Source organism: Passer domesticus, chromosome 7, assembly GCF_036417665.1.
Source record: "Passer domesticus isolate bPasDom1 chromosome 7, bPasDom1.hap1, whole genome shotgun sequence".
Taxonomy (NCBI): Eukaryota; Metazoa; Chordata; class Aves; order Passeriformes; family Passeridae; genus Passer; species Passer domesticus.
Genome location: NC_087480.1, coordinates 12,267,626 through 12,278,488, shown reverse-complemented (window position 1 = coordinate 12,278,488; position 10,863 = coordinate 12,267,626). Strand labels below are relative to the sequence as shown.

Sequence of the window (10,863 nt, the reverse complement as noted above, 5' to 3'; positions counted from 1 at the left end):
GCGCTGCCCGGTGCCCCCGGCGGGCGCTCTTTTTGAATGAATGACCTCACCCGCGCCGGCCAACCGCCGCGCGGCCGCGCTTAATATTCATGAGGCGCCGCGCCAATCAGCGGGCGAGGAGGTTGTTTTAAACGGCAGAGCCCCGCAGCCAATCAGGCCGCTCTCGTAGGCAGCCAACGCGAGGCTGAGCCGCGCCGAGCCCCGCGTCGTGCCCTGCGCTCCGCTCCTGTCCACACTACCGCGAACAATACAGGTACGTGCAGCCCCGCCGCAACTTTTCGGGGGGCGGCTGCCCCCTCCCCGCCCTGACCCCGCGCCTTCGTCCCTCCGTCCTGCCTGCCCCAGCATGCTTTTTTTTCTCTCTCTCTCTTTTTTTTTTTTTTTAATGTTGCGTTCCGTTTCTTCCTTCCTCCGAGTTTTTGATTTATTTTTTTTCTAATCAGAAAAAAATGGGGAAATTCACCCAAAACTTTATTTCGCCGCTCTGGCGGGGCTCGGCGGTGGCGGGGCAGATGCTGCGCGCAGCTGGCGGGGCGGTGGGCAGCGGGCGAGGCGCGGCGTTCGTGCCCCGCCGTCCTGCCCTGCCCGCCGGGAGCTGCCCCCGCCGCCGCGGGGCCACCTGCCCCCGGTGCAGCCCCGCGGCTCCGCGCCGGGCTCCCGTGCCGCCGAGAGTAATATGGCTGGTGCAGCAACTACACCGGGACTAACTCCTCTTCTCCCCCGCATGGGCAGGGATTTTTCTCTGCCGCCTCCTAATGTCGCACGGCAAAACGCGCGGCGCCCTCGGCTTTTATGTGCCCCGTTCCCCGGGTGGGCTCGGTGGGGCTGGTGGCGGTGGGAAAGTTGTCGGCCGTGCGCAGTGCCGTGCCCGCTGTTTATTCTGCATTAATATGGCTGTCGCTTTAGCATCTGACAGGGATAAACCCTGCGCGCTGCGCCCGGCGGTCCCGGCCAAGCAGTTTTTTTCTCGCCGCCGCCGCCTCCAAACTCCCCCGATCCCTTCGCTTCTGCCTCCGCCGCTCTTCCCCTGCCCGAGAAGGTGTCTCTGGTGGGGCTGCGCCCGCGGCGGGGCCCCGCATCGCCTTTTCCCCGCGCCGCGCCGCCCGTGCTGTGGGCATTAATATGGCTGGCGCTGGAGAGCCCAGGCGAAGGGAAGAAAGACGTGTGAGCGGCACAGGGATGGGGAGGGGGGTCGCGGCGAGGAAAATCTCCTTCCCGGTGCCCCGCCGGGGGCTCAAACCTTTCGCTTTCGCCCCGGCTCCTCTCCCCCCACCTTCCCGTGTCCTCGGACGGGCGCTGGGGGGCCGCCCCGGGGCTCCCCGCACTCTTTTTCTGGCAGCGCGGAGGAGCGTAGCGGCGGCGGTAATGGCTGCACGGGAGCCTTTGTTAGAGAGCGCTGCGCTAGGCAGGGGCCGGGGGGGGGGGGCTCCCGCCCGCGCCCCGGCCCCGACGCCCCCGCCGCCCGCCGGGGGGCCAGCGGGGAGCCCTCGGCGGCGGGGGCGGCGTTTTGGCGGGGCCGGCTGCCGGGGGCGGCGGGCGCGGGGGGCCGAGCGCGGCGGAGGGGGAACGCGGCTTTGTTCGGCGGCGCGGCGGCGGCGGCGCCGGGAGAAGCCATCTTAGCGAGCGGGGCCGGCCCTGGGCGCGGAGCGCGGCCGCCGCCGCTCCCGCTGCCGCTCGCCCCGGCCGCCCGGGGCCGGCCCGGCGCCCCGCGCCCCCGGCCGCCGCCCGGCCCCCCGGCGCCCCCCGCCCGCCGCCCCACCGCATTTCAGGGGCACTTTCTTTCATCAGGAGGCGTTTCACAAAATGGAAGATGAATTATTGGCGTCTGGCGGAGCCGCCGCTGCCCCCGCCGGCCCCGGCCCCGCCGCAGGTGCCCGCGCCGCGGAGCGCGGCCGCCGCTGTGACCTTGGGGGGGCGCGGGTGCGGGAGGGGCGCGGAGCGGGGCCGGGCCGGGCTGGGCTGGGCCGGGCCGGGCCGGACCGGCCGCCGCGGGCCGCTCGCCCCCAACTTCGGAGCGCCCCGGCTCCGCGCCCCGGCCCCGGCTCCGCGCGTTCTCCGCCCCCGCGGGGGCAGCGCTGTCCCGGCAGCGGCCGGAGCGGGCAGGGCGGCTCGCGGGCACTTCTGCTGCACCTGGCGGGCTAATGGGCGCAATTAAATATTAACGCTGTGCTAATAAAAATTAAATTTTCAAGGGACTTAAAAGTTGTAAATAGGAAATACTGTTACGGGCTTATGGTATTTTTTATTAAGAGGGGAGAATTTAATACGGAAGCAGGAAAAGAAATGGAGCCCAAAAGTTAGCACCATCGTTTCGGTAACTTGCCGGTTGCATCTTTGCACTGACCACTATGCCTCAAACATGTGTCACTTGGTGGAGCAAGAGCGAGCACAACTCACCTCGCAGAGCTCCACGGGTCCTGTTGTGGTTAAAGTCAGCCTGTATTTGTGCTCTTTTTATATAAAAAAGGTTACTGCACTTTTTTGGGGAAACGAATTTGTCCTGCCTGCTTACCTGGGCAGCAGCTGCTAAGACATGCACTTGAGCTCCTGAAGGGATAAGGCACTGCCTGGCACTGTGCATGCCACTCCAGCCCCAGTGTGGTAGCCAACTAAAACAGATACTTTATATTAGTTCATATATAATGCTTAATAGGCAGAAGTATGTATATTTAATAGTCTGTCTCCAGTCTTTGGACATGATGTAAATATATATTAATGTAACACTTAAATCCAGTGGCTGGTTTCTCTTGGCTTGTCTGCAACCCAGGTATCAAGGGAGAATAATTTAAGTGTCTGTATTTGGGATGGTAAGATGTGTTAGGGGGAAGAAAGGCGTGTGTTTCTGATGGGACATCACGTCAGAAGATGATGAGGGGGTGTGTGTGTGTGTATAAATATATGCACACCATATGTGTATGCATGCATTGCTGTGTGCATTCATCTAAATATCATTTATTTGTTACTCTTTTCTCTGTCCCTACAGAGTCAAGATGGCTAAAGGTGATCCGAAGAAGCCCAAGGGCAAGATGTCTGCCTATGCCTTCTTTGTGCAGACGTGCCGTGAGGAACATAAGAAAAAGAACCCAGAGGTTCCAGTCAACTTTGCAGAGTTTTCCAAGAAGTGCTCAGAGAGGTGGAAGGTACCTTAATTTGTGACTTCCTGAAGGGATAACTTCTTATAGTATTTGCTAGGATGATGTGTGTGTGTCTGAACATGAAGGGAGCCGGTGCTGTTTTGGTCTGTGTGCTGTTCTTGGCAAGCTGACCTGGCCATTGGTCAGGTGCTGGTGGATCCTGTAGCAATACTGAACATTTTAGCCTTTGTGTCTGCCCATTTAGATGTTTCTGCTAGAGTCATTCCCAAGCAATGCCCTCCAGCAGCTACTTCCTTCCAGGTATGAGTCCAGAGGAGGGCTCTGACCGTGCTTGTCTCATTCCTGTTGCTCCCTTGTTGCTGAGTGTGGCTGTGATTTCCCGTACAGCACAGCCCAGTTGAAAAACAAACAACTTCTGAAACTCCCGTATTGAGTTGATATGTGTTGGCTTGTTTACATAAAACTTGCCAGCTACTGAACAGTTGGGTAATCACAAGTTTGGTGTCTCATGTTTTGGTTTTTTAGACCATGTCAAGCAAGGAAAAGGCTAAATTTGATGAAATGGCAAAGGCTGATAAGGTACGATATGATAGAGAAATGAAGGACTATGGACCAGCTAAGGGTGGCAAGAAGAAGAAGGACCCCAATGCCCCTAAACGACCACCGTAAGTAACTTTGAGACATTAAATGCATACGTGTTTTGGTTCATTTTCACACCCTGTGTGTAACATGGGTTCCCAGGAACGAGGTAGATGGGGACTCAGTGTTGGTATAGCAGGACTGGTAGTGATACTGCCTTGAAAACCTTCTAGGCAGCTTGTGCTCTTGAGCATGTAGGGCACTGACACAAACTGTCAGTACTTGGTACTCTTAAACTCATAGTGGTAGGAGTGTGTCATAGGAAGACACACCAAGTGTCTTATAGGAAGACACAAGTGGCTGAGTCACAGTGAGACTTGTGTATGTAAGATGAAATTGGGTGAGGGGATACAAAATGCTTAGTTAATAAAGAGCATTGAGTGAAGGAGGCTGCAGGTCTGCGCCTCAGTAAAATCAAAACACATTTAAGTTTGTGTCTGATTTTGTAAGTTAAAGAAAAGTTTCTACTCTGTGTGCTCATGCATGTGGCAGTGTTGTGGGAGAGGGATGGAGGAAGGGGTGCTCCCGGGGTGTGCTGCTGCAAATGCTTACTGTCCCCTGGTGTTTCTTCCCAAGGTCTGGCTTCTTCCTCTTCTGTTCAGAGTTTCGCCCCAAGATCAAGTCCACAAACCCTGGCATATCTATTGGGGATGTAGCGAAGAAACTGGGCGAGATGTGGAACAACCTCAGTGATGGTGAAAAGCAGCCTTACAATAATAAGGCAGCTAAACTGAAGGAGAAGTACGAGAAGGTAAGGAGAGTTGTCGCTTGTGCCTCCTCTGTACCAGCTCTTTTGTTGATTTGCTTTTGTAGATAGGCCCAGCTCAGCTGGCCCCAGCATAGTCACAGCCGAGCTTTGCACAGGTTGGGGCAGAGCAGGATAGAGATCCACAGGCAGATTTCAGCAGGGAGAGAGCTTTCCCCAGTGATGTGCAGCAGGGGCTGCTCGTGTTGCTTCAGAAAGGGTCTGCTGTGCTGTTGCTGGAGCTTTGTCCCATTATCAGGAAACTTTGAGAGGCTGGCTTCTCTTCTCCTCCTCAGAGAAATAGCCACGGTGCAGGGTTCCAGACCTCCATGACTGATGAGCATGCTGAGGTGTCTGCAAAGCTGTGTCCCCTTGGGGGTGCAGCTGGGGAAGGCCAGTCCCTTTACCTTAACACCTGCTGCTGTACAAATGCTGTGTGTGTTTGCTGCTTAGAGCAAATTAAGACATCCCCTTGACTTTGCAGGATGTTGCAGACTACAAGTCTAAAGGAAAGTTTGATGGCGCAAAGGGAGCAGCAACCAAAGCTGCTCGGAAAAAGGTAGAGGAAGAAGACGAAGAGGAGGAGGAGGATGAAGAAGAGGAGGATGAAGATGATGATGATGAATAAAACTGTACAATACTTGTCTCCATGTGAATACCATAGAGTAGGGGAAACACCATAAATGAAGCACCTCTTATTTGAGATGGTGTCTCTTGCCCTTATTAGGCTTAATTAAAAAAAAATTGGATTCCGATCGCGTTGTAGTTTCTAAAAGTGCTCTAGAAATTGTAACTGGTTTACATGAAGTGGCCATGGGTGTAGTGAGCACCCTGAAACTGTATCAAAGTTGTACATATTTCCAAACATTTTTAAAATGAAAAGGCGCTCTAGTGTTCTCCTAACTCTGTGCACTTTGCTGTTGGTGTAACAAAGCATTTAAAAATGTTTCAAGCATTTTTTTAATTTGTAAGGTGGTGTTACTATATGGTTATTGGCTAGAAAATCCTGGGTTATAAACTGTACATATCTATAGTTTGTAAAAACTAGACAGATTCTTGTGGTACATGCTTAGAGTGATGATGCCTTAGAGGAGCAGTGATTACTTGGAAAGGCTGTACGTTCCCCGGGGTGCCATGGCCCAAAGCATGCACTGTGAGGGTAGATCTATTTACACTACAGTGGGCGTCCATTTAGCTTAAAGTTGTCTTTCTGTATATAGTGAAATAGCATTCTGCTGCCATTCTTAGTTGTGGAAGGGGGTTCAGCTGGCATGAGAAGTGTATGGGTTTTTTTAGTTAAGTGCGGTAGTTTTTAAACTGAAACTGTAGACATCTCTTCATCGTCAACTAAGTGAAGAGCCAGTGCAGCAACTGAAGTTCAAAAACACTCTGTACTTAAACAAATTTGCAACGTTCTGTTTTTTTTGTATGTTTAGAATGCTGAAATGTTTTTGAAGCAAAATAAACAGTATTACATTTTTAAAACTGTTCTTGACAACACTCTAAATTTCTGGTTTAAGAGGATCTTAACAACAGCAAGAGGTTCATTTTGAAGTCTGTGGCATCCCTCAGGGCTGGTGACTTAGGAAACATTCTGACTCAAGGATTAAAAAAAAAAAAAAAAATTAAAAAAATGGTGGCCAGCCAAAACTGGCTGAATTGAAAGAGATGGCTGCTCCAGCTAATATGCAATCGTAACTGTTTGTGGCTGAGTGGCACAAGATGCTATGCAAGTTTGAACTTTATTACTTGAACTTGGGAGCCTAAATGAACATTCATGACGTAATTGTTTGTTTGTGTGTGTATATAGCAGCATTCAGAGATGCAGAGAAAGGTAGGTGGCTAGGAATGAGGCTGACACCATGGAATAAGTATAAAAGCATAGTTTGGATTTTTTTTCCAGTTGTGTTGGGTAAATTTATAGCCCAAATGCATTGCTGTACATATTAAAATGTGCCTTTTTTGTCCTGTGTTAAACTGTTTCAGACTTGTGGTTTTTTCTAGCCTCTTGTTTCGTGGCAGGAGCCAGGCGCCTACGTCTAACTCCCTGCTGGAGGAGGAGCGTGGCGCAGGTACTTGGTCTGGGTCCTTTCTCTAGTGACACAAGGTTCAGCTGGAACTGGGGGCTCTGAGGTGGGCTGGGGGAGTGACAGCTCTCTTTCCCCTCTGCTCACCAGCTGGCTGTGCCAAAGTCTTGCCTTCTTTCCAAATCCGGGCTGGGGGTGTTTTGTGGCACTTGAAAGGTAATTCCTGGTCTCTTAACTGGTGACTGTCACCTTGGTTTTCCTTAGCATGGGAACAGCACGAGTTGGGAAAACCACAGCACCCCACAGAACCTCTGAATTCCTTCTCTGTGCTGGCTCTAGCAGTTAATGCTTGCTTGGTGGAGAGCAGATGGGGGTGTGAGGGCACTTGCATTACCAGCAGGGCAAAGCTGTGGGCTGCTGTGTGCAGCTGGTTTCAGAAGATGCAGTAACTCACAGGTGCACACACTGGGCATGGGCTGCTGCACCTCTGCTTTTGAGCCAAGTTTGACATTGATGGGGTCCAGGCTTACAGGCAGTAACATTAGAATGTGGTTAAAATTACTTAGTCGCCTAATTGGGTAGTACTTCTGACTTCCTCTGTCTTCTCAACAGCATGATGACTTCTCACCAATAACAACTTGGCAAAACAGTCTGGTCTAGTGTTGAGATGGACTAAAACCTGAAAGCAAAATTTTCAGAATGGAGCGTGCTAAAAAGCTTTCATGAAACATAGCAACATGTAGCAACTTTTGTTTTTAAGGCTAAGTGACAGTTGAATCACTCAGAAATACTTTTATAGTTGCTTAATTATGGTAATTTTTAGTATCTTTAATGCACAAAATGGTATTTGCCCCTATTTTATGGGCAGTTGCATTTTAAAAGCCTCAATAAAGCTGCATCTGGAAAAGAAATAGGTACTTCTGTATTTGCTACCCTTTCTGTGTGTCTTCTGATGCAAGGGAGTAGGCAGCTGGAGATCCCAGCCTGTGGAAATTTGATGGGGAAGTTGTAGAGCAGAAAAAAAAAAAGTGATGGCATCAGTTCAGGAGCTCTAATGCTGTTTCTATTGTCTAGTTGGCAAAATCTCCCCTTAGCCACATATGGGACTTGGTGTAGATCACTGTTGTGCAAATCGAGCTTGGCTTTGAATTAACTGCTAGTGAGCTGAGCCCCTATTGATAGTATCAGCAAATGAGGGCTAGAGCTGACACCTCTTTGTCTTCATTGTATTGGAAATCCATTTAAGTTGCAGAGCTTGATCAAGGTCTCATACCTTACAGTGCATTACCTACTGCTGCACACACCTAAAATATGGCATTCCTGGGGGATGCTGTTCAGTGCAGCCCTGGTGCAGGATTCCAGGGACTCACATTTGGATATTGCAGATCTAGTGATGTTTCTTCCCTGAATACTCTGCTGTTGATGAATGCCACAGTGTGAGTGCATATAAATAACACATAATTTCCCCCCCACTGTTTTGTGTTCTGACATGTCATCTGAAATATTGGGAACTGCTTAATTTCACCCAGCTCCATTATTTTCATAGAACACCCTCTAAATGCTCTTTTTTTTTTCTCTGCTTTGAAATGCTTGTAGTGTTTCAGAGAAGACATTTCTCCTTTGTGTTGCTGCACAACTCAAACTTCTAGTTCAACTTTAGTCCTAAGCCAGGCAAAGTAAATATATCTGTTATTAACTCCATGATATGTAGAGAAGGGTAAGGATAGAATAGATTGGGCGAAGGGAGGTGATGGATGAAGAGACTTTTCCTTGCATGAATTTGACAGAGCTGACTGTGAGACTGCTGATGTTTCCAAAATGTGATGTGTTGATGCCCCTCTCCCTGCTGAAGTTGGGCTGAGGGACCAGGGCTCAGCTAAGGAAGAGGATGGTGCTGGTTCTGCAGCTGTTAAAACCCACTTACTGCTGGGGGAGGCGAGGAAGGCTTGGCTCTGTGGGATGCTCCCTCTGGATGCCTGAACAGGTGTCAGAGGTCTGAGAACTTTTGCTCAGGTGATGTGGAGCAGAGGCAGCGCTGAGCTGTGTCATGCAGGCCATTTCCTGAGGTTAGTGCTGTTTGGTTTGCACTCAGCATGGTCCAGACTCTTGAGAACACAGTTGCTACCAAGGTGCATCACATTGCTCTGGAATCAAACCCTTGGGGTGAGCGAGGCTGCTGGGCTGCTCTGCAGGGCAGGATCTGCCTCTCCTGAAAATGAGCCTGGCAGTCTTAGCATGACCCAGAGAGTCAGAGCTACACTGCTCTGTGGCCTGTATGTTCCAAAATTCAGTTGAGATATGGTAAATATTTGGTGTGAGCCAAATCTAGCACTTAGACTGGGAGGAAAGGGCTGCATCAGGGGAGTCCCAGCATGGGTGTGGCAGCCACTCCTCACAAGCAGTCCCAAGGAAATGGTTTTACACTGCAGGATGGTTTCCTATGGCTGGGTCAGGCCCCTAACACATCTGTGAGGAAAGGAGTGTGTTCATTTTCTATAGTAAAATTAATTAAAAACTCTAGAACAAATGCGTATCTCCCTGGGAGAGTCTTCTTTGGGGATGGGACTGAGGATGCAAACACAGTCAAAGCATCTCTCGCACCTTCTCCCTTTGAACAGATCTTTTCTGGGTAGTTTTACTCACTCCTGATAAACCCTGCAGGAGCAGCAGCAAGGTGCAAGGGCTTCTCGGTCCTGGCTCAGCAGGTGAATGGCTTTCACTTCCAGCTTCCAGCACAATCCTGGCAGCCACCTCGAGTTTGTTTTCCCTCTCTTCACTCAGGCTCTTGTGCCACAAGCAGAGGAACATCTCCCAAGTAAGCTGTCTTCTGCTGCAGATTTTGGGGGCTTGGAGAGGAGACAGGATGTTTCCAGTGGGTGAGAGCAGGATGCTGCCTTTCTGGCAGTGCTTTCTGACAAGCCCCAGACTCCCCTCTACGAATGTTCACCCGAGCTCACTTTCCTCTAAAAGATAATGGGAGGAACTGTGACAAGTGGCATGTTTATTTCTTTCTAGGGCTATGGCTGCACCACATTTTAATGCAATAAACTGAATTGCAAATCACAGCAGTGCTGCAAACAAAGTGTGCTGGGGACCCTGTTACCAAGCAGGTGCTCTCTAAATGTGTCAGCTTGCAGTGGGGAAGGGACTGAATGACCAGCATGCCTGACAGGGGGTTTTGTGCCCTATGAAGTGTCTTCATCCCCTTTTGCAGGCTGGGCTCTGGTGTGTGCCTGCCCTTGCTTGGGCAGCGTTTGATAACCTGTGTTCAAAGCACTCTGCAAACATCTCACCCTTGCAGTAGATCTGATCTCTGTGTGCTAAAGCAATATGTGGATGTCTCCTTGCATGTGCTAATGTTCTTGATTGGAGTTGTCTGCTGCTAAGAGCTCTTCCCTGAGTGCCCTCCTGCACCTGGATCCCTAAATTAGGCAGGAGGAAGCAGCACAGCCCTGCTGGAGCTCTGTATGCTGGGTGGGAACTCCTCCTGCTGCTCCTGGATGTGGCAGGGGCTCACAGAAACCCCCGTGAGGAGGCTGAGCCAGGGCTGAGGGGTGAGCTGGAGCAGGGGTGGCAGTGACCTCCCCATGGGTGGGGAGCTGAAATGTGAGCTCCTGTGGAGGAGCAGACTGGTGCTGAGGTGGGGCTAAGAGCCTGGGAGGCTGGGATGGATGACAGCAGACATTTGTCTTGTTGAGATGAAAATGCACTAACTGTGGCAAGGGATTGCCTGTCCTGTACCTGTGTCCCCTGACACTGTTCACTTCATGTCTGGCTGAATTCAGCAGCCAGGCAAACCACAGCTGGGAGCCCAGCCTTGATGTGGGGCTGGGTGTCTGATGGTGTTTGTGGTTGATTTTGAGCCCATGAGTGCAGAGGGGTGCTGCTCTGCCTCCAAACCTGCCACCTGCTCTGCCTCAGCTCCCTGTGGAGCCTGGGGAGCCAGAGCAGCCCCTCTGCACTGGTGTCACACACCACTGGAGCCAAACCTGTGTGAGGAGGAGACAGGTAGGATGCTGTGAGTGATAGAGTTGCTTTTTCTTCCCAGCCCTTCCACTTGTAAAGCTCCCTCAGGTATTTCAAGTCAGAAAAATGCTCTTTTAAAAAATATTAATCAAACATGGCCTGGCTTTGTTGTTGTAGGAGCTTATAGCTTGTAAGTGTTTTTAACTGCTTCTTTGTGAAGCTTAAAATTTGCTTTATTTAGTGTAGAAAATTAATACCCATAGCAGGATGAAGTGATTTGAGGAATTGCTTGAGACAAATGCCTGTTTTCTGCTGCTAATGAGTGTGTGACTGCTCTTTTACTGTGTGTTACCTGGCTGTGCCAGCAGTAATGCATGGTCCTGCAAAAGAA

General features: G+C 50.9%; 1 protein-coding gene and 1 long non-coding RNA gene across 2 annotated transcripts; one reads left to right on the top strand and one right to left on the bottom strand.

Moving 5' to 3' along the window:
- Positions 1 to 96: 96 nt before the first annotated feature.
- Positions 97 to 5,964, top strand: HMGB3 (high mobility group box 3). The gene is made up of 5 exons (XM_064426901.1): positions 97 to 253; positions 2,984 to 3,140; positions 3,621 to 3,760; positions 4,311 to 4,485; positions 4,964 to 5,964. Exons 2-5 carry the CDS (start codon positions 2,991 to 2,993, stop codon positions 5,105 to 5,107), a joined length of 609 nt encoding a protein of 202 aa, XP_064282971.1. The 5' UTR covers positions 97 to 253; positions 2,984 to 2,990; the 3' UTR covers positions 5,108 to 5,964.
- On the bottom strand, positions 2,313 to 4,311 carry LOC135304480 (uncharacterized). The gene is made up of 3 exons (XR_010365863.1): positions 3,791 to 4,311; positions 2,513 to 2,609; positions 2,313 to 2,417 (listed from the first exon to the last, which is right to left on the bottom strand). It is a non-coding gene; the product is annotated as an uncharacterized LOC135304480 (long non-coding RNA).
- Positions 5,965 to 10,863: the final 4,899 nt, after the last annotated feature.

Bases quoted from the DNA above. Each gene is read 5' to 3' on its own strand.
- HMGB3 (XM_064426901.1), top strand. From the start codon at position 2,991: ATGGCTAAAGGTGATCCGAAGAAGCCCAAGGGCAAGATGTCTGCCTAT. The intron at 3,141-3,620 runs GTACCTTAATTT...TTGGTTTTTTAG, and splicing joins AGTGCTCAGAGAGGTGGAAG to ACCATGTCAAGCAAGGAAAA. The intron at 4,486-4,963 runs GTAAGGAGAGTT...TTGACTTTGCAG, and splicing joins TGAAGGAGAAGTACGAGAAG to GATGTTGCAGACTACAAGTC.